This window comes from Acanthaster planci, linkage group LG01 (assembly GCF_054643075.1).
Source record: "Acanthaster planci isolate LZ-2023a linkage group LG01, COTS_SCS, whole genome shotgun sequence".
Lineage (NCBI taxonomy): Eukaryota > Metazoa > Echinodermata > Asteroidea > Valvatida > Acanthasteridae > Acanthaster > Acanthaster planci.
The window spans coordinates 22,745,217-22,769,003 of record NC_141777.1 but is presented as its reverse complement, the minus strand read 5'-3'; the positions used below and the strand labels follow the sequence as shown (position 1 = coordinate 22,769,003).

The 23,787-nt window shown below is 40.3% G+C and overlaps 1 protein-coding gene across 4 annotated transcripts; it reads left to right on the top strand.

Moving 5' to 3' along the window:
- Positions 1-3,368: 3,368 nt before the first annotated feature.
- On the top strand, positions 3,369-22,734 carry psen1 (presenilin 1). 4 transcript variants are annotated; one of them, XM_087138145.1, is made up of 13 exons: positions 3,369-3,525; positions 7,063-7,323; positions 10,852-10,890; positions 12,189-12,293; positions 13,871-14,112; positions 15,050-15,191; positions 15,901-15,968; positions 16,609-16,829; positions 17,248-17,346; positions 18,001-18,093; positions 18,985-19,188; positions 19,544-19,656; positions 20,184-22,734. In XM_087138145.1, exons 2-13 carry the CDS (start codon positions 7,207-7,209, stop codon positions 20,337-20,339), a joined length of 1,599 nt encoding a protein of 532 aa, XP_086994271.1. In that variant the 5' UTR covers positions 3,369-3,525; positions 7,063-7,206; the 3' UTR covers positions 20,340-22,734. The 4 variants fall into 4 exon arrangements, with proteins under 4 accessions (XP_086994271.1, XP_086994269.1, XP_022089064.1 ...); XM_087138143.1 differs by having other exon boundaries at positions 18,979-19,188; XM_022233372.2 differs by lacking the exon at positions 12,189-12,293 and having other exon boundaries at positions 18,979-19,188.
- The last annotated feature ends 1,053 nt before the right edge of the window (positions 22,735-23,787 follow it).

Genomic DNA, 23,787 nt, shown 5'->3' with positions numbered 1-23,787 from the left:
CCACGAGACTAAGGACAGCTTTTGTGGAGACATACACGTACTCTTCTGCGCAGGTGAGACTGAAAGAGTAGGCCCTTAACTGGAACACTTGTTACAAAAAGTTGAGCTGGTATTTTGCCTTCACATTGTATTCATGTATAACTGTTATGCATCCGAGTTTTCTCAATGTGTTCATGATTTTTATAAAGTCCCGATAAGTGCAACAGGGGTGTAAACTATGCGTATCTGAATATCACTTTCAGTACACTTGATGTTACCTTTTACATCGTTGATGTTTTTGCATCATTTATAATTATGAAGTACATGTAAAGATTAATTATTCAGAGTGATGCTTTCCAGGAAGTTTCTGTACAAAACGTTTCTGCGAATTTTACGTCTCGAAGAGGTACACCATCAGATCTCCGGGAGATTTACTTCATCATGTATCTGTATTTGACATCTAGCATCGTTTTGTCATAGAATTGTTGGACTTGTAACATGAAATCATCATACAAATTTTTTTATGTTTTATTGCACGAAATCGTTATATAATCCCAGTCAATCACAGACGGAGTCATCAATAAACGCTATTACAGAATAATTTTTAATTTATTACATGTATTAGAATTCTTGAGAGTTAAGAATACATGAGGGAAGCAATGCTAGTTATGAAAAGATCTGCATATTGGTTCACCAGATCAAAAATCTTTTCCATTGACATGTTTAATGCAGGAGCGGCGGGCTGAGACGTACATTTCATGGGCCATAAGGGAAAAATCACAAAGCAGCAAACGGCGTGCGCCAATAATCAGCGGTTATCCGCCCAACAATGTACTTGTACATAATGGACACTGATACTAGAAAGGGGTTCAATAATGGAACACCTATGAGCATTGTCATAACGGGATTTTATGGAAAGACCCTAAATATTGCCAGACATAAGGAAGTTTTACCTGAAAGCGATTTTCTTTTCCGTTTAAAGTAAACCTATTTGGAATGTTCAATATTATTTAGGAGTGTATGGAGAAGTTAATACCGTGGATGTTTTATAGTAACTCATCCTGCATGATATTCGTGGTCCATAATAATTGTTTTCATGAATGTGAATAATTCCTTTGTGTCTTTTAATTTTTTTGTAAAAATAGGCCTACGCCTATATCTTGAGTCAAATTAGAAAGTTTTTGTTTTGCTCTTTGTTGTGTGTACTGATGCTGTTCAGTATGTTTCATATCTGATTATTGGAACCATTTCAACATATTGTGGCGGTTTCCCCTCCGCAGTCCGCGAACCCTTGGCTCGCCAGGCCACTCATCCAGCCCGGTCGCGGCGGCGCCGCTCGCGCGTGATTTGGCCAGGGGCGGAATCTTTTGGGTCGAAATATACCGCCCGTTACACCAAGGACAAGGGACTCTGAACGAAATGGCACGCTTGGCAAAGTGTGTGATACCGTCTACTTCAAGCGGGTTTATTCACTTCCACTCACTTCCTCAATGCGTGAGGTACCCTAACAAACTAATGTTAAACATTTACAAACGGCAAGGACGGGTCATGAGGACCCATCGCACACCCCCTTGCCCTGCCGAGATGGACTGTCACAAAATTAAGTAAAGGTACAGTACCGGTTCATGTACTCACATGAATTAATTACCAACGTCCCGTCAGTACCCAATCCTTATGCACAATCCAAGATGAACTACCAGTTCGGTCACAATCGTCCACACATTAACTAAATCCCGGTGCCAAAGTTGTGTCAGTCGATCCAATCTGAGCTCCTCAGCAGCTCGGCTTAGACTGACTAATTTTCCCCTTTCTGACATTATTTAATTCCTCCCCTGTTTTCCACAGTCTTGAAAACACCATCTCAGCACAAAGATGCAAAACAATGGTCCACAATACCCATTTCAACCTTTCTTCCATTTACTAATTTTTATCATACTCCGGATATTGTCAAACTCTCCCCCCTTTTTCCATCATGGCAGTCTTATTAGTTCAGTTTCCCACTTTCCACAACACAATTCACTCACTGAAAACACGTTGTCAAATCCCCCGACAGTTACACCAATACCCCCTTTGTTCCATATCCCCTGCCTTGACACACTTGACGGCCCCCGGTTTCCAAACTCCCGGACCTAACCCGAAACCTAATTAAGCGCATCACCGGTCAACCCCACTGCCATTCCTCTAGAGTTTAAAAGGTCACCAGACATTCGCGTTACAATATAATGTAGGCTACATATAAATGTTACTAAAAGTTCAAGGAAACGAATTCGGAGTTAAATTTAAAATATGAAAAAAAAAAAGAAAAACAGTTTTACTAACTCGAATGCAGGCTGATATGAATGAACCGTGACAAACCCACTTTTGAATTTTTTTTTGTAATAACCGTGACGTCCGCCACAATTTTTTTACATAGTCACGTCGACGGAAAGACGTCTAAAGATCCACTGTTAAACTTTTTTTACTTTTTTTCTTAGACAATGAGATTTTATATAGGCCCTACGATTCAGAAAGTGCTTCTCGCTAGAACGAATTTGAATTCCAACAACTGAAATAAGATTGCGTGTTGACGAAATTGAATGCCTAATCAACCTTTCTAAACGAATGTGAATCAACGAAACCACTTTTGAAATTTAGAAAGGAATTTATTTCCCGAAAGAATGCTAAATACTTTTTATTTTGAAAGCTCGTGTGAAGGATCAATCTTTCATTAAAACGAATTTAAATGGGCCTATCGGCCTTTGGTGAAATTGGCTGGGGAGGCCTACTAAGCTGAAGTAAACGAGGCATTATTCGGGATTTTACATACTAGTTACAAGGAAGTGCTGATTTGCGCTCTGGTGGCAAAGGTATTTTGTATTATCGACTCAATTTGGGTAAGGACTCAATCGCTTGTGAACTTATACCAAAATGTCTATAGATTCCACACAACTCAGTATACCGGGCCCCCTAATCCGTGTCTCGGCGTCAACCTGATTCGCCCTGCCAAAATGTTGCTCAGATGAGCAGATGAGGAACGTTTTGAGCAGTGGAGTAAATTTGTGTCGAGAATTAACTGGGGGTGGAGGATTTAGGGGTTGGTGACTTTATCGGCCCTTGGAAATTTAAAAGCCGGAGGGAAGGCGGGGGTCTGACACTGTAATCATGATTAGTGCGTGGCAGAGATGCATACAACTCTGCACAGAAGTATGCAATACACTGCTGTGTACAAAAAGTGTACAGTACAGTACATGTACTGTACATGCACACATACGTGTATTAAAATGCTCTTTAAGGTCAAAGACAAGCAGCCAGTCTAGCTAAGCAGGAAATCATTTTTCTAAACCTCATTCCCAGAAGAGAGCAGTTGAGGCAGCCTAGTGTGCGCCTCGCCGTCGCACTTGATCGATCCCATTTAACGTTGAGTGAACATACAGTACTTCCCCTTTTCCCGTACAGATGCATCAAATTGCATGTAGGCCCTACCTTACATTATAATCCTACGTGTAAAGTTGGCACGCACTACATATACGTTGTTACTAGTTTAATAATTTCCGTTGGAAGAATTTGGTAAGTGGTTTTGCAAAGGTAAAAAACTGATGTAAAGTAGAATGGACATTATTTTCGTCATTTAGGGCCCGTCTGTTGTAGTCGTCAGTCATGTCAGTGTTGAGTCTGAGAACCGACGTGTGTGGTGAGCCTCAGCCTGGGCATAGCGTACTATGTATAATGTAGCTCACAAATGTAGCTCACAAATGATATTGTTCGATTTTTTTCTGTTTTCTTTTTGAAGTGATCTTGGAGAGGATGTCATTAAAAATATTTTGGTATAGGCCTAAGTGTGGATTCCATCAGACTCTGCGAGGCAAAGAAATACTTTTTTAAAGCAGGGATACTTTGAGATATGTTTTGTACATGTACATACATAAGCAGTGATAAGGCTGAGCATAATGAGTGGGTCTTACTATTACCATTCTACCTCCATGCTATTACTAATTACCGTCAACAAACGAAAGTAATGTCAACTTCCCGAAAATACAACTTTAATCCACAAAAGAAGCATAGAAGTGTAATACTTGGGCTTAAAGAGACTTTCCAGTATTTGGAGGGCACAAATCAATTTGCAAAATGGATTTTTTCACACGAAAAAAAATGTCTAGCAGTGTAGCTGTTCGCTGCCATCTTGCCTCCTCGTGGAGTTTGGTCTGTACCGTTTAGGTATGGATATGCTGCACTATAAATGAAATAGTTTTTAAGAGAGTAAAAATCAATGTAGCAGAAACAACATCATAGATTTTATTTAACACAGTTATTGTCATAATACGAAAAAGGACAATTATTCAATGTTAAGAAAAAATACAAATATAGTAACTTTAAAGGAAAAAGCGTTGTATCTTTATCATATAATATCACCAACCCTCGAGCGTAATGATATGGTCCCAGTTGTCCCAGAGGCAACATGGCGGCTGATTTCTGAGCTGTTCGAAGGAGGCGATTTTGCCAAGTTAAAATGGCAATTTTCCTGAGTCTAACCTATTGAAGTTTAGGCAAAATATCCCTTCGGCAAATATGTTACGGTCGAGTACCGCTTCTTTTGATTTTTAACATGTTTTCAGGGTGTTGACACTGTGTTTACAGACCATTGCGTGTTGACGCTGTGTTTACGGTAATTAGTACGAAGTGGCTTTCGTTACGGCAGTCGTAACGCATTTCTCATTTTCTATCGTTATGGCACTGAGTTGCAGTGCCGTACGCGCTTGCGCAGTTGCAGTGCCGTAACGATAGAAAATGGGAGATGCGTTACGGCTGCCGTAACAACAGCCACGGCCTAATCAGTATGACCGTGATGAGTGGTTAGCCCAGGTGGACTCCCTGACCGTACTACGTTACGGTCAGTCGTAATGAAATGAAGATTACATCCAACCTGGGCTAGATACCGGTAAGTGGTAAGCATGAGACCCAACTGGGATTTTTTTTTATATACATGTAGGCCTAGGCCAACGAACATGAGTGTTGAATTGATTGAAAAGCTTAAACTTCACATTTCCATAAACCTTTTGCTCGTATTTGTGTCTTATTTCAATTAATTAAATGCTGGCTTCACTTGAAATTTCAAAACTTTTAAAATTTGAAATTAAATGGAGGAGCTACAGCATGCAGAAAAAGACAATTTTTAATCAAAATTTCCTATTTAAGAAAAAACAGTGCCGTCACTCATTTTTGCATGTCCCTAATAGAATGCCCTACCTCAGGTCGTCGATGTTGAGTCATGATCATCATGCTCTCAATTTTCATGCATCATGTACATGTACGTGTGGTTGTAGACGTGCCTTAGGGTCAACATTGTCACAGCAGTTACTCTGCACATGTAGGCTACAAAGTGGATACTTGACCCTGTTGACCGTGATTCTGTTTCTGCTGAGTGCTTAGTATTGTTAATGTACATGTACCTTAATGTGGCACAGTCCCTAACCAACGTGGGGCACTTTTATTTTTCACTTCTTGTGTCCTAACAGAGCAATATTTTAAGCTGAAATTTCACAATTAGCGAAACTTAGTTACAGTGTACACTCCTAATACTCGGATTCGTAAATCTAGAGTTTACGTACATGCTACAAAGTGCAGATGAAACTTCATTTTTGCCCAATTTTGCAATTGTTTTTTCGGACGTTTGAAATGAACACTTTCAAAATGTGCCCAAAGAAGGAAAAGAATTTTCTGACAAATTTGTGGATGGGTATTTGAGTGGAAGTAATGATGCTTTACAAGAATTTATCAACTTCAAAGGATTTTTGCAAATGTTTATGTGGGTTTTGTTTAGATTTTTGTCAAGCGCGCCACATTAGCCTTAGGGAACACTCAGCTGAATTTGAGCCCAATATCCGGACGCTAACAGTTTTGGATTTCAAACGAAATTTCATGACACTGAAATTGTTCACAAAGGTTCAACACCATGATGTATTGTGAAGGTAATAGTACCAATTTTTAATCTAATGAGTTTCAAGGTTTTCAAATAAGAGGTTACTTCCAGAACCGTAAGGTTCTCTGAGGTTTGTAAAAACCTTACAGGTCTAGAGGTACTGAATGACACTCATGACAATGATACTTGATAGAGCTTACATTGTAGCTAGCCATGCCAGCTCGGTAACCTTCAACAGCATTAAGCCCTAGGCCATTTCCCTAGGCGTTGGTATGATTTTTTACAAAGATCTACAACATTCTTGTTATCAGAGGTCGTCCAATGTACTGTATCGGGCAAAGGGGAAGCCTTCTGTCAGCATCATGTCCATTCAGCTGGTAAATTTGTGACAGTTTTTTGGGGTATGATGTGATATTTTACTGTATAAAACAGTGAAATGTAAAAAAAATCCATTAAAGGATGCCACTAATTTTGCCTTGTCATCTATTACATGTAGGCATCTGGTAGCAATAAAATGCCCTAAAAAAGTCAAATTTAACCGTGAAAATATATGTACGAGTGTATTTGAGGCACATTCACTCATAAAATGCTCAGAATTTTTCATACCAATCTCGTCGAGTTTGTACTCAGGGTGTTACTGTAAGTGTGATAAACAGTGTCAAATTCTTTCCAGTCATTGTTAAATGAAAAGGTGTGTGGGTGTGTGTTATGACAATAGTTTAGATTTGTCCCCCCTTTTTCCAGAATACTGTTCATTCCCCTTTGAGTCCAGAGGATTCAATAGCTACCAGTACATTCATGACATAGGTCCTTATGCCACCACTGACTACATGTAATTAGAGACAAGAAACAAGACCAACCAAATGGCCTCCTGCTGACCAGGAGGATGATGGGCTGTTGGCATGCATGGGAGTTTTACATGTTTGTTACGTGTTCATGTACATTTGCATAATGGAATTTTCAAATAAGTGTAATGGTAAAGCGTATAGCATGAAAGTATCCACAAGGACTGGTGCTCAAGTCACTACAATTCATGCAATCATGTATAGTGTAACTGAAACTATTCCGTAGTTCGCATTTTATTTGGCATCTGCAGGTATGCTATTCATGGAGCAATGGGTGAATGTGCACTCTGCATCAAACCTCTAATTAACAATATCCTCTTTCGAATATTTTCTACATTGCAGTACTACTTGTGTGTGTACCATAAGCTGTAGACAGGTAATCGTGTCATCAGTGCATCCAGCAGCAGCATCAGAAACACGAGGAACTAGACAGTGGCCTCCTAAGCGCACCCTTTGCACGTTTCCTGCATGGTGTGACAACGGCTTATGGCTAATCTTTGCTCAGACAGCGACTCTCTGTCAGAAAGAACAAGCCTAATGGATTCGCATGCAGAGGCTCGCAACACCACCCGGTCCTTGTCCGCAGGCAGACCGACCACAGAGGTAAAATTGGAGACATTTTTCTCTTCTTGTGTGCAAAGAAATTCAGCACATTTCAGCATGGCTGTTCCTTGATATCAGCTTGTTGTGTCTTGTCGGAGCCCTGATAATGTTTGTGATGTTCCTTTCCAAAGGGCTGTGCAGATATATTTCATGAGGCATATTAATCAAGGAAAGAGAAAGCTTTGTTGTGTAGGATTTGTCGATACGGAAGTCTGTTTTGTGACATAAAATATAGACATGTACAGTACACGTGTATTTAGGCTTAAGAACAATAAATGTTCAAAATTATATGACACCTAAATAAAGCCCTGTCATCTGATTGATGGATTGTTTACAATGTGTCATGAATTGCATAGTACAACCGCATCTAAATGGAATGGTCCACTGTACTCTCTGTCCTTATGCATTATGGATTTATTCAGAATTTTATTCAGGGAGTTTTGTCAGGTTTTTTATTATCCAGTCGTTGTATAAAAATAGTGTTCCGTATTCACTTAGGGAAAGATTCATTTCATGAAGTGACGTTTCGAATGTTCCATTCAAACAAGAATAAAGACAGGTGAACTTTGGGCCTTAGGGAGTGGAACATTCCATCTTTCACATCATGAAATTATTTTTGCCATCACACATATTGTATATACGTGTGTGTACTCATGAAATTCTTTTTATGCACATGTACTGTACTGTCTATACATCTATAATGTACAATGTACCGCTATGCAAGAGAAATGTCATGATTTCATGCACCACTATCTCAAGTTCATGGCTCATATTGTGATCCTTGTCACAAAATTACGACCTTGGTATTATGCCATGTGTTGTATCATTAACCCTAACCCCGGGCCTTTTCGTTGGGTACCATCCTAAATCCTTCAAAATCCTCCTATTATCCAAATTGCAATCTTCCTCAATCTTCCAAAATCCTCCTATTGACTTTTTTTGAATAGTCATGTACTAGTATGCTCCTTTGAGGGGTGCCCACTGCCTCAATCCTTCAAAATTCTCTGGTAATTCCTGTCATTACATGCACATGTACATGTACATGTACAATGTACGTAAGTTGAGTCAATGCAACAGGTATCCAGGAGCTGTATTACCCCCAGTTCATGTAGGTATGTACAGTACATGTATGGTAGGCATGAATTTACACATGGTGAGCATAAACAACACAAGATCTAACCTACATGCACAGCCATGGAACAATGCATCAAACAGCTGCACTTTTTTGCGATTCTTCCTCAATCCTCTAAAATCCTTCTTGTATGGCTCCAAAACCACCCAGAGGATATTGCAGGATTGAGGAGGGTTAGGGTAAGACAATCTGATAAATGCTATCAAATTCTTTAAGAGATGTATGTGTACAAACATGTGTAAGTGAACTGTGAAGGTTTTTCGTGTACATGTGCTACTAGTGCAGTAAATAGAATGTGTTTCTTTTCAACAATACACTCTTCACTATATGCAGTTCTGTATTTGATCTTAAACAATAAAAAGAAAAAAACCCAGAATTTAATCTTATACAATGTCCAGTTTACCCAAATGAGACATAAATCAGACAACTTAAAGTCAAACATTGAACATGTACATGTACTGCATATTTTGTGCTACCGTTACCACTGAGATAAAGTTCAGACTTCAGAGCATATCTTCGTTGAATCCACTTCATCAGAAATCAATTAAATATGATTTTTCACATGCAGTATCGCACATTTTTCAATGCTTTTCGAATTTCATATTCTTGAACAAAAATAGCAAGCTATTTTTTGTAACCTGTTCCTACGTGTACAGTTTACATCTAATTTTTCCTGCCATACATGTAAGTGCATTTCATGCAAAGAACAATTCGGCTTAATTTCAAAGCACAATGGTTTTTACTTTCCAAGTAAACAAATGTTTCACAAAAAGCTTTGTGTCTGTGTTTCTCTATTTTCTCAAAGTGACAAAAAGTCACCTTGTTAGCAGGGCAAAATAGAGACAATACAGTTTTCTGTCTGAATCGGATGTGAGTGTATGTATGTTAAACATAAAAATGAACACAAGTCTTGAATTGAAATGTAACAATCCAACAAGTTCTTTCATCTATGTATGTTTTCATGAAGTGTGTACAATATGATAGGAAAAATAATGTAGGCCTCCTGGTTTTGCGTTTTTCAAGAAAGGAAAAAATTATTTTTAATGAAAGACCAGTAACGTTTAACTTAAATATCGGTGCAGCTGAGTGTAGATTAGCATTTTAATACCCTTACATATCATAACTGTTTGCAGCATTCCTGAATTCATACTAGTAAGCGGAAATGTGTCATGAATTCAGGAGTATTTTCAAAAGGGAAATCTTGGAATGTCTCCTTTGCATGATTTGGGATTTTTGTCACTGAAAACACTGACGATATCTGCAGTTTGTGTACATGTACTGCTCATGCATAGTAGGGATCAGTGTCCTGGTACAGTACCACTTGTGTGAATGTCACAGTCTGCTCTGTATTTAAATAACCTTTTACAAACTTAAGTACTGTGTAACACAATCTTCCTGCTGCACATCCGCTGACATTTGAGGTTTCTAATGCTTCTTAGACCAGGAGGATGTGCCTCAGTGTGCAGACGTGTACAATGTACTACATGTACATGTAGATCACAGATGTGTACTGTACATTGTAGATAAGATGTGGCAAACAGAAATTCTGTAGCACCTCAAATGATTGTTTCTCAACAGCAAATCAGGGGGATGGGTGGAAACTGCATGGCTGAAAAATATTGGGGGGGGGATAAATAGCTGACAGTGTTGCATGTACATGTATGTGTACAGTGCACTGCTAATTGCAGTTCGACTCGTTAAATTCCAAAATCTGCTTTATGGATCAAGTACTGTACATGTACATGTCATGTTCATTTGTTGAATGCACTGTCAACCAGGAATACTTGTAACATTGAAGTACAGTTGTTTACCTGCCTGGTTGCTTTATTTTTAGTTGGTCCCCAGTCCAATAGGAAAGGGGGATTCATTTTTTTAAAAATATGAGCTAAATTCTCATATCCCCCACATGAGCCATCGTTACATGCATGCTTTTTTAAGTGGTATTAAATTCCTTCTCAGGCTTTCAGTATCAAGAAAGAGTGCAATGGGCAACTTCACCACAAAGAAATTAGATTGAGCTACACATGTACGGTAGCATGCAAAATGTTTACACAGGTGTAAAGGCTGCATTCAACAAGATCTATGAAAATTAGACACGTACATGTACCATACATACAGAATACACATGTATTCGGTAGCACTTAGCACTATCCTTCATGGTTCAAAATGACATCACACTTCGGTACTCCATTGGTACTTTTAATCGGAGAGTAAAATGTGCTCATGTTTGCAGTTGATTGGCCATGCAGTTGACAATGTTTATCATGCAGTTGAGCATTTGTTATGATTGCAGTCATCCTCACAGCTCCGCTGTACCTCAACCCTGACCTGTATTGTCCTGTACATTGTTGCATATGATCTAATGACCGTACTCTGGTTATCATTTTACAACACAGCCCACTCGATCGACAGGTGCAGTTGTCACAGAGATACAGGTAAATGATAAACAGTGCACCGTGGTACTTGTGGGTGTTGCTCATCGTTGAAACCACTCTCTGCAGTGGGTGACTCAGCCTGAGTTCATGACCACTTCAAGCTCCCTGTCTTTGCCACTGTTCAGTGTGTCTCCATCCATAGCCCATCCTGCTTACAGTATTTTTTATTGCACAGTAATCAGGGAATGCACCATGTACATGTACATGTACTTTCCTACGGGAAACTGGTTTACTGCCAGTCTTGAGAGGAGACTACAGGTACATGTACATGTAGTCTTCTCGCCTCATGGTCTTTTCTTTACTTGTAGAGGTACCTCCGTAGCGGAATTAAGCTTCCCCATTTGAATTGTTGGCCTTAGAACTGTAGAAAGGTCTCTCTGAAAAACATACTCCAGGGTCATTATTTTAACCTTTTCAAGTCGGTCTCCCAGTGTGTTGTGTAACAAAAATATTTGCATCCCGCCCAGCTTGCAAGTACATGTATCTGTGTATTCCCATTGTATGCCTGATGGCTACTTTACATGTACATCTACCCGTATGTACATGTACATGTATGTGTACATGGGCAGTGTACCTAACATGTAGTACAGGTGTATGTCCTTCCTCCATGGTACATGTACATGTATGTACATGTACAGTGTACCTTGCTTTTATACACTTAAATACATGTACATGTACCCGTAGCTTCATATGCTTATTGATGTATTTGTACATGTACATGTACGTGTAAGCCTTTGTACATGTCCATCATGTGGGAGTAGATTGTCCTACATGTACTTATGACAGATCATCTTGTTGCATTACAGGTGTACATGTACATGTATGTGTACTTTTGTCTGCCCCTTGAAGCCATCAGTTACTTTTCATTTACATGTACAGTATGGAGCATTAGAGTAGGGTGCATGTGCATGCAATTCCTCTGGGGTCATGTGCTGCATGTTGTCAAGTTGATTATTAATTTGTGTTTGAATTCATTGTCCATTTTGCTGAGAGATACACACATGATGCCTTCCCCTGTCAATACATTGATTTTGAAATGAGATATTATTTGTTTAAGTGCATGTGTACATGTCTACATGTACTGTTCCGTGATCTACAGTGTATTTGTGGGTACAGTGTTAACATGTTGTATTGCATGTGTCCTTTATCATTTTTACATTTGTCATTGCTCTTAGCTGTTTGCAATTGCAGTGTGTGTATTGAGCACTAAAAAAGTTGAATTGCTGCTTACATATATGTACATGTACTTGTAGGAACACGTACATGTGTTGAGTGAATAATTATTACTTTAATAAAAGCCTGATGCAATGGAACGTGGGTGTGGAGAGTGTGCTGTGCTGTTGCTTGATGCAGACCGTGGAGATGTAGCCTTTGCTAGGAATGGATTGGAACCCATGAGAAAGGTTTGTGCCCACAACCCCACTCGTCGTATTCTCAGTGAAAGTCATCTGTGTATGCATGCTTCCGTGTTTTGCTCAACAACTTCATGTACATGTACATGTAATTACTAGCCCAGTCGACAATGATCAATACACATGCATGTAACACATACATGTATCTGCACATGTACATTGTTAATTGGACAGTTGGAAGGTTTCCTCTTCCACTCGGTAATTTGCTACAAACACATATGTACTGGGCACATGTACCGGTACCCTGTATGCATTTCTTGAATAAACACGAAACTTTGATACCACACACAGGTGCAGCGATGGATCTATAAAGGGTTTATTGAAATTACAGAAATGCAAAGGGATGGGGGAGGGGGGCTGAATGTTACATTGTATCTTGAGGTTTCCCGGGCCATATTAATGTACACGTTCTGCATGTCACATACTGGTGCATGTACATGTACGTGTACAGTGTATGGTACACTGCGAAGTCACTGACCATCACTGTGGTGTGAAATATGGCATTCCTACCAAACATTCAGTGCAAAAAACCATGCACACTTCAAGTGGTACGTGTAAAACAGGTGTCCCCGGTGAAATAACCTGTCTTAAATTTCCACATGCAGGCTGGGCTAAATACTGGTACATGTACATCATACAGGTATACCGGTACATGTACATGTAGTAGTGATTTGTGACTGTTGACAGCTGATACCCACTGATTTCAACATACATGTACATGTAATCCTGTAAAACCAGGGGTTAGATCTTGGCAGGTTTCCCGTACATGTAGGTGGAGTGCCTTCTATATTGAGTACAGAACCTTACGTAGAGTTCAGAGGTCACCTCTGGTGTTTTGTCCTTTTTCTTTTCACCCCAAAGAGGATAGTTGGGTCCGAGTGTTAAAGTATTGGTTACTGGTTAGAGTGTGAGATAATGTGCAGTAATTTTTAATCTCCTCACCGTGTCCTCTCAGCTCTCTTTCCCTACTCTTCTGGCTTGTAATTGTAGTATCCGTGATTGTGCTTTTGTATGTATATATCATGTCCATGAATATCCTAGACTCACTGGAATTTCTTTTAGACTTCTGGCATAATGCTTCATTTTTAACCCTAACACTCCTCAGTCCTCCAACAGGTGAAGGATTGAGGAGTGTCAGGGTTAGTCTAATGGCCCAGAGTCATTGCTTTGTTCTGACTCATGTACTGGTACATGTCTGGTACAATTCGTGCACCATGCATGAGTACCGTACACACAAGGTACAAGTGGCATGTGGTATTCAGTATGTTTTTCCTTTGAATGTAGCTCTTGCAGTGAAGGCTGACATTTCTGAAAAGCTTGATTATTACATGTACATGATCAGGTAATTTGGGGGCTAATTGGCAACTTTCTCTCAGTTTGTATTGGATTTTTTTATCAGTTCGGCTACAGGTTGTTACATGTACATGTACCTGTACATGTGTACATGTATGATTTCCAGTGGACAGGCATAGTTATTCATTTAAAAAGTCTTTGGTGTGTCCAAACAAACGGGACAATGTCTGTGATGATCCAACCTAATAGATAAAAATTCTGTCAATGTTGCACAGGATGAAGAGGCAACCGAAGTAAGGCGTGGCCGGAATGCAGCCCCAGGGGAGCAGAACAGTGCCAGGAACCGCTCCCAGCGGCAGCGCAACGCCAGCGAGGAGGCAGAGGATGAGGAGGAGATCCTCAAGTACGGAGCCAAGCACGTCATCATGCTGTTTGTGCCTGTCTCGCTCTGCATGATTGTGGTGGTGACCACCATATCCACTGTGACCTTCTACACAGAGGCAGGAGGGGGTTACCTGTGAGTTGATCCTTGGCACTTCCCCTTTTCCTTGACTTTTTTACCTTGGGTCTTTGGGAATATTTTCTAAATGTTATGCTACCGGTACATGTACACGTATCGGGTATACTGGGCTGTAAGCATTACCCCTAACAGCCCCAAATACCACAAAGTACTGCTAAGTAGTAAAATGTAGTTTTCAGTGCTGATGCTTGTAAGAGGACATGACCTTATTGTTCTCTGAAGCCATAAAATATAATAGATGAGACAACGTACCATACAGTGCTCTGGCACTATGAATGCCCGACTTTATTGTTTTCTGTACGAGTAACAATAGAGGGTGCCCTAGCCAGAAGTAGTCATTTGTAAAATTGTAGCGCTACATGTAGGTCCTTCAAGCTCAGACTACTGCTTAGTATTTTGTAGTATTGAGTACTGCAAGTCAAATTTTATGCAGAACTGTGAGGGTTACTGCCTGACAAATGGCTACAAATTAACCTTGATGCCAAAACACTTGCGTATTATCAATATTCTCGATTATTTGTGGATTCTTGGTCTTTCTACGGTCCCTCATTTCTGCCACACTGTCCTCAATGCAGGATTAGCTTGCTCTTTGTGCACATACATGTACATGTACCATACACTGTATGCCACTTTCTTGTACAGTGTACTAGTACATGTAGGTACATGTACATGTAAGTATTGAGCCCTGTGTTAAATTATAGGGATTGTCCATATGTGTGCCTTCCTCAGTCCTGCAAAATCTTCCAAATCCCCTTGGTGAATTTCAAGGATCTCTGAAATGTTAGTGAATTGGCATCGGCCAGATTCATTGAGCGTGAGTGCATCCCATACAGATGAGGCTTTCTCAGTTGTATCCCACACCTCAGCCTAGAAGTAATGAAAAATACATGTAAATCATTGGTCCATTCTTCCCTTGTGTGGTTGATTTATACAGTGTCTACACACCTTTCCATGAGGACCAGGGTGGCGCTGGCACTAAGGCCTGGAATGCTGTAGTGAACGCCCTCATCATTATCGCCATTGTCTTGGCGCTTACTGTTGTGTTAGTGATGCTCTACAAGTATAGATGCTACAAGGTATACTACATTACCTCAGACAGTTTTTCTATTCCTATTGGTCAAACCCATTACGTGACCTCGTATTAACTGCTGCATAAATCACGTATTGGCACATGGTTGTGAGGCAGTTTAATTGGGTCCGATTGGTCAGGAGTGTGTGCACGCAACGCATGCGCCAAGTTCAGTAAAGGGGATTCTGTTGGACAACTTTCAAAAGGAATATACCATAAAATGGACAGGGGTGATCGGGAAAATGAAAGTAAAATTTTAGAACAAAATTGTTGGAAATCCATCATGTAGACCTCTTTTGACCCTCTGAATAATTACGTAGTTATGAATGGGAATAAATATGTGCTTGGCTAGCCTTAAGACCTTGCTCAGGAGAACGAAATCTGATGATGCCCGAACCCAGCCGGTCTTAAATGCACGTTTAAGCCTGGCCGAGCACATGTGACTCTCTCCATCTCCATCAAGTTTGAGGGCCTGTTCAAACAGTTTAAACATGTAGGGATGGCACGGCCACTCAAGAACAAAGCACTAGATATAATGCCTGTTCAAGCATGGTTATGGCCGTACTAACCTTGAGCCCACATTTTCCCGGTTTGAAAATATTGTTAGAAATTAGAAACTAACCTTGCTTCTCCAGGGAAAGCCTTCAAAGCTACCGTAACTTCAAAGTTTGTGATTCACCGAAAATCAAGTTATTCTCACTGCTCTCTCTTTGCAGATAATCCACGGCTGGCTCATTCTGTCGTCATTGCTGCTGCTGTTCTTCTTTGCATTATTGTATCTCCAGTAAGTTTCTTCTTCAGAAATGACTTTTTTCTCTTCTTAATTTTATCATTGTTGGTGAGTCCGGTTAGAGTCATTTACATGTACCTTTACCTGCATCACCTTCCGTCTGTGGCGTTGATTTGGTTCTCAGCCAGAGTTTTCCATTACACAGGATTGTGTGATATTTATCGTTTAATTACACTGGAACACTTATAACAAAGTCCTTGGGATGTTACAAATAACCTTGTAATAATTTACCTTCGTATTTTCAGTGATGGAAAACAGAAAAACAAAGACTAAAAGACCTAATATTGTCCTTGTTATAAACGTGACTTACTAACAGTGCTCTTTTTATCTCTGTTTGACTATGTTTTTCTTGGGAATTCCGTCAAGCAGAATCCTTAAACACTAAATATTACAAGTTGTATTATGGACAAGATTGAGGGGAAAAGCCACACCCAGTTGTTAAATAATTAATGCCTTTTGAATTGAAAATTGCAATCATTTTCAGCACCCAGAATCCCCCCTTTATATGTGTGTAAAGCAGCCATGTACAAAGGCATCCTCAACCAGTTCGGTATCAACTGCTCAGCTGTACGTCCTGTTCCAGTATTCTTGCATGTGACCTTTTTTTCACCTCTATCGCCACCTCCTTCACCAGAGAGCTGATGCTCACTTACAACATCCCCCTGGATTACTTCACGGCCTGCATCATCATGTGGAACTTTGGCGTGGTGGGCATGATCTGCATCCACTGGAAGGGTCCTCTGCGGCTCCAGCAGATCTATCTCATCGTCATCTCGGCCCTGCTTGCCTTAACCTTCATCAAGTACCTCCCCGAGTGGACGCTGTGGACTATACTGGCGGCCATTGCCATATACGGTGAGTTTCTTTACGCATGGAACAGATTGGCCTGTTTGGCCGAGGACTGGCGGTCAGCCCTTGGTTGGTTTGTTGCACATAACTGCCTACGTGTTCATGGACTGTGCACAAGATGCCCTCATCTGTGAACTAGAAAAAGACTGGGCCAACTGTGTGGTTCTGGCCTTCAGGAATATTGAAAGTTAAAATGACATGGGAGAGACCAGAAACAGTCAAGTATCTTAGCAAATCTGGTAGACCTGCAAAGTGCAAAGGTTACCCTGTCATGTCCCCACCCTCCTAAGTGAAAATCGTTTGGAGATAGAGGTTTACATTGTTAACTTAAAGGTTAAAGGTTAATTGATAGTTTCTTGGCCTTATAGCATAAAGATCCCAAAGTTTCAACTTGTCAGTGATTTTCCTTCTGCCTTGTTTCCAGACTTGTTTGCTGTTCTATCACCCAAGGGGCCATTGAGGGTTCTCGTGGAGACAGCTCAAGAAAGAAATGAGCCCATATTTCCTGCTCTCATATACTCATGTAAGTAATGTATTTATAGCTACGGCCCAGTGGAATATTTTAGCCTAAGTTTCCTCTATCCTTCAAAATCTTCAGGGCAGCTTTGGAGGATTTTGGATGGCTGAGACTGAGTGGCCAAGAAGTGTGGCTGAATACAACAGATGCATTGTGTCAAAGTCTTGGATTAGGCCTTGCATTGTTTATACTCCGACATGTACATTCATTTTTTTTATTATATCCCTAACCACCAAACATATTGTTTGGCTTACAGTACTCAGTACTACAAAATACTAAGCAATAGTCTGAGCCTGAAGGACCTCGTGCTACATATTACTACTTTTGGCTAGGTTACTTCCATCGTTACTCGTACAGAGAACAATAAAGCCATGCATTCATAGTGCCACAGCGCTGTATAGTACGTTGTCTTTTCTATTGTATTTTATGGCTTCAGAGAACAATGCGGTCATGTCCTCTTACAAGTGGCAGCACTGATTACTACATTTTACTACAAGTAGTAATTTGTAGTATTATGTAGGGTTAGGGATATGTGAAATCATGCATACAGCTCCAGGACACGGCACTGCTTTAACAGAAATTTCTCACAGGATTTTGAGGGATTAAGGCAGAGCACCTCAGTGTCATCAGGTTATTCAGCTCTTTGTTTTTGTTTTGCAGCTACCATGGCGTGGATGGTGGGAATGGCGAACAACGACCCCAATAAGCCCAGGTCAGATGGATGTGAAAATCCAGCACTGGAATCATCGACAGGTAAAAAGGCACATCTTGCAACGAGGATTTTAAGTACTGTCTGAGCTCAGCATCAATGACACAGTCCATTTTCTAGAGGTCCACATGACGTGAAGAGTCCTAGGCCGCCAGGTTTTTTAGTCTGCCTTATCTCTAGGTTATGAACAGTTTTTGTGGAATTAGGATCAGTTGACATACACACTTATCAATCATGTTACAACTGGTGGAAAGACCTTCAGCAGAAACCATGATTTTCGTTTTCAGTTCGCACCCTCCGGGTATACTCTTTGTGTGCATCAGAAAAAATGGAAAAAGTGTATGGCCCCTGAGTGCTGTCACGTGAATAGTATCGGCCTTTTTCATTTTATTTTCCAGAATAATCTATTGTGTTTTTCATTACACTGTTGGTATTGCACTGTCAGTATTGCTATAAAGGCACAGTTATCCATCTCAGGCTTCATCTCTGAAATCGATACGGGAATCATAGACCTTCAGTATTCAAATTAAACAGAAGTACTTCAATATTTGGCTGTGCTGCATATAGTTTGATGTTCAGGTGTTTCTATGGAGCTACAACTTTAAAGTGTAGCTGCAGTGAAATTTTTCTGGGACGCAGTGTTTCTTCAACTTTGTACTCTTCTTCAATGTATAAAAAGTGTTTCACATTCCTAGTTGGTTAAATGCATTGAAAAGTGCACTTTTTAAAATGATTGAAATAATCCATGCTTTCCTGGGCAACTCGGGGCACTGTGTAGGCCCCTCCCCCCAGTGTTTCGGTAAAATTCAATTTGGTACTTCATATTCATTTGTGCTTCTGCAAATCAATTTTTGTAGTGGTTAGTGACATTTATAGTCCAGGAACTGTTACATGTTCAGTTGTAATGTCACCATTTTTTCATTTTGAAGAATCAGGGGCTGCCAACACAGACCCAGACGAAGAGGACGCAGCAGCGGCAGGGTTTGATGTTCAGTTCCGCCAGCGGCAGGACCAGGCCCTGCACAGGGAGCTGAGCTGCAACTCTGACGAGGCTCGGGCGGCTGCCAACGCCCTGCGTCAGGTCCCCGAGAGGAGTCCGAGGAGACAGCCTGCGGAGGATGAGGACGACGATGAAGAACGTACGCCCACTCCTTGTTATGAACAGCATTGATCGCATGGACCAGTCTGTGGCCTAATTATGTGGCTCTGAACGGTAGCAAAGGGGGGCTATTCTCAACATCTAATAATAATCAACATTTAATAAAACGGGAAAAGTAGTAACTGCATTGATCATTGCTACCCTCCTACAAGTTTTTGATGGGGAGGGGGACTCAAGATGGCCATTCTGCTTTTCCTCCTGATAAAAAGAGCACATTTTTCGCCAGAATTTTTACTCTGCCTTCAAGAGAGGAAAAGGGAAATAAAAGCAAGGGAATTTAAAAAAAAAAAGATGCCTTGATCACGTTTGTGTCTTTTGTATTTATTTTTGTTCAGGTGGTGTGAAGCTGGGTCTAGGGGATTTTATTTTCTACAGTGTCTTAGTCGGCAAGGCCTCAGCTCAGGGGGACTGGACCACCACCATCGCTTGCTTTGTATCTATACTTATCGTAAGTACACGTACATTGGGTCAGGGGGATGGAATCGCGGCCTTTGGTTGATTGTTAAAATTCACCGGGCAATACTGATCAATAACCCTAAAAGAGCAAAACACACGAGAGCTTGAACTGGAGGTGAACATGAAAACCAAACCCTATCTTGGATTGAATTGAAACTTTGATTGCACATAATGGATGCCATTATGTCCATGCCAAGTTTTAAACAGATTTGTCAGGGGCCAGTTAACTTTAACAACCGGCTGTAGGCATTAAATAAAATTATGAATAAGCAGGCTACGAGCAGGATAACAAAACAAAGGTGGAGAGACTGGGACACGTATATTTACACTGGATAAAATTAGAGTTTCTGTTGAAACGTATTATACGACCTTAAACATTTAAGAGGGATTGGAAAGCTATTCCATAGTTAAGGTCATTATTCCATAGGTTAGGTCTGTATTCCATAGTTTAGGTCCATTTTTCCCCCAGTGTCAATTACAATATTGTGATATTCTTGTTCTTTTTGTTGCTCCATACAGGGACTCTGTCTGACCCTGATCCTACTGGCCATCTTCAAAAAAGCCCTCCCTGCTCTGCCTATCTCCATCTGCTTTGGCCTGGTCTTCTACTTCTGCACCAGCCTGATAGTGTTCCCATTTACAGACTCCTTGGCTAGCAGTCAAGTCTTTGTATAGTACCATCTCTGTCTCTCTCTTGAAGTCACAAGTCATACATTGAGCCTTTTTCTGCACGAAGTGTCTCATCTCGCTGTGTGCGTTTTTTTACATCTCAAGATACTAATTCTTTCAAATATGTTATCTCAGCTGCAGTTTCGTTTTTTATATCCCCATATTTTTAATTGACATTGGTGCCCAACTGTGAGGGTATATAATAGTTTGTACAATTTATGTACTTGTGGGTGGATAGTTCTGGTATGTTGTGTCCAAATCAAGCAGAACTGAAATTTCCCCATACAATTTACACCTTAGAAGATGACAGTTCATTTACCCGTTTAATTTTGCCTTGGAAACATGTCTGTGAGACTCTTTCCAAGCCCCCGGGTGTACTGATACAAAGAGTGAAATAGGCTTTCTTTCACAAGTCATCCAGTCCTGATGTAACCTGAAACTCACTCTAGTGAAGTGACACAAGAGCATTCCTGTGTCAGTGTTCATTCTGTTTGGCTTGTGACTTGACTATAAGACTGTTCAACTCCAACCTCTCGGGACCACTAAAATTATGTAGTATCTTCTTGGATTATGCACGGTTAGGATTAGTAGTCGACTGTAAAATTTCGCTGTTGACTTGCAGCCTAGATATACCTAACTCAATTCTGAAACTGCAGTTGATTTTCTGACAACAGATTTTTTGCTTTGTGATTGCCTCGAGTCACACGCATTGTTTTGGAATCACTAATTTATCAAAATAGACATTTGAGAGCTAATGTAATGTGTGTGTTTATGGAGTAATGACAGATGAACTTGATTCTGCTTGTGAATGGAAACGTGTCGAGATTTCAGGCAACTAAGTCTGTTGCCTCTCTTTAGAAAGTGAAGTAAAACTAAACTCAAAATGTTTTTTAAGCCATTTAGTAAAATTAATTGGAGAGAAATCTGAGCACCTCGGCAAAGCAGATGCAAAAACCAAGAATATAAGATTGGATTTTATTTGCTGTTGTCCTTACTTGACGTGCCCAAAAAAGCCAGTGTATATTGTCGTTTGGTCTGTTTCTGTTACAATACTGTAGTATAGTAGAGCAGTGTCGTAGTTGAGACCTGATGGTCTTACATCACAAGACCAACACAAGACCTCCAGTCTGAATTCCCGTCACCGGCTATTCACATGAACTGCAACGCTAGCATTCCTTGATTACTTGTTCGCCCTGTTACTTGGGACTGGTCTTGTGCATCATCTTGTGTCTGGTCTTTGGAAGGGCCTTGTGATGATCTTGACTACATGTATACAACACTGTGATGGAGACAATTAGTGCACAACCTTCGTCAATCTGGCCGTGTTGAAATTACTAGGCTGCGGCTGGAATACCACGTGTCTATAGGAAATGCATGTAGCCGTTAGATGGCAGCTGCTATAGGTGCATGTCTTCTTTCCAGCCGTAGCCACATCTCCGGGACACAGCCTGTTTCAGGGAAAATGAACAGGAGCTACAGCAACAAAATGTCCAAGAAAAGTCTGACTCGTCAAAATTAAGGTTTTTCTGTAAGAAATTTTATTAGATTCCAGGAAGTTAAAGATATTTTTTCGAGACTGCATCTCTGTTTCAGTGGCTACTTCTATGGTTCATTTTCCATCTCTTAGGCAATCTGTTAAGTGTTGTCAGTGCCTCAAATACCATCACTGGTGCACACAGAATCCTATTACCGTGGGTAGCATGGGGCACCTGGTGTTGAACCAAGAGGTGAACCAAGAGGTTTCATAATTTGAATTTGAAATTATTGTCGTAAACGAATTGTTAAACCCCGGTCCAATTGCAAACTACGCAGTGACCTGTTGCAGTGGACTTGGTTGGGTTAAATTTTGAATCCTATTCAGTAATTGATTTTTTTTTCACTTGATATAGTGAATAATATTATCTCAGATGCCATTTTTTGTAGACATTTGACTTGAGCACATTTAAACTTTGAAAAGAAAGAATAGCTACCTATTTTTTCTCTTTGAAATCTGATTGTTTTGTTGATTTCAAACATCCTGAGAACTCTTTGAAGTATTAAAGAAAATTTCCTGTTTAACAATACTGAGCTGACACATTTCTGGAGCTAATTTACAGTCGATTTCTGCTGTCCTGGTACCAGCAGAATTTTGGGGTGATTGTGTGTATGCAGGGAAAAGGCCATCATGTTCATATGTACACGTAAAAAGTGATAAAATTTGACGTTCATGAAAATTGAAGTACACGGAGTCATGCTTTTGTGTATATGGACATTGTAAAAAAAACTTTTGTATTTTGTTAATGCCATTAGCCTCGCTATATACATGTATAGTCCATTACATTATAGATTTTGTTTTTCAGTTTTTGTTCACATTGTGGCCGCTTTTTAAGTGGATGATTAAAACAGACGAATGTTATAATTAGCCCTGAGTTGACGTGCACCCTCACCGGCGAAAGAGAGACTGGTACGCGAAGTTCTCTTGTTGGGTTCTTGCACGCATGCGGCGTGGACGCAAAGACCATACATTCCGGAACCATAGAGGAAGGACACAGAACGAGCTGCAATGATGGTCGCTGTCGAGTCAGACGAATAATAGAAAGCATTCCCAAAATGCCTGATTACTTCCTGTATCTTAGCCGGACAAGCGGGGCCAGTAATATCCTGGTAATACATGTAGTTTTTTTGTTGCTTGCAATTAAATACAAATTATCGCTGTGACCAGGAAATAGAGAGTGAGAAATCCCTGATACAAGACCTACGTTTGCCAACGTAAATAAACTTTTAAAATTTTGATACACTGTTCCATTATCCAAGCAAAGTTTGTAATTGTATTCCTTCGTCCGATACATCAGTGTTCAAAGACTTTGTACGAATTTGGCTAAGACTGGCCAACAAAATGTTCACTACTACAGGAAAGCTTAGTTCAGTAGGAACAAAATGCGCTATTTCATCACAGGGAGTGATCGTGAAATCTCATAAAATGTGCTTTTGTGCAAATGCTTTAAATAATAAAATGATTCAAGCAAAACACAAAATCTTGTAAACAACCGGGCTATTTATTCCCAAAATAACTCCAGAAGAAAGAGCTCAATGACTGCACATATAGATTGAGGGCACACAGCGTAATGCAAGCAACAGAGCAAGCATTAAATTGGATGTTGTGGGATTATAATTTATACCCAGCATCAACAAAGGTAGGAATATTCAATTTCCTACACTTCAGTACACGAAGTTTTAAGGATGCAGATTACCATCGACAAATTGCGGCGGCGATGGGGTTTCACGGCTGTGAAACAGGTGGAGCGTAGCAAGCGTTCGCTGCGCTCTGGCTATGGACATACCAGGCTTGCCAGTAAGTGGTAATTGGCCAGATGTTACAACCCGGGCAGTTCAAACTCCTGTGTCCTTCCTCTATGGTTCCACAGACATAATTATAAACATACAGAGGTAGATGGGCTAGTGTTGAACGCTAACT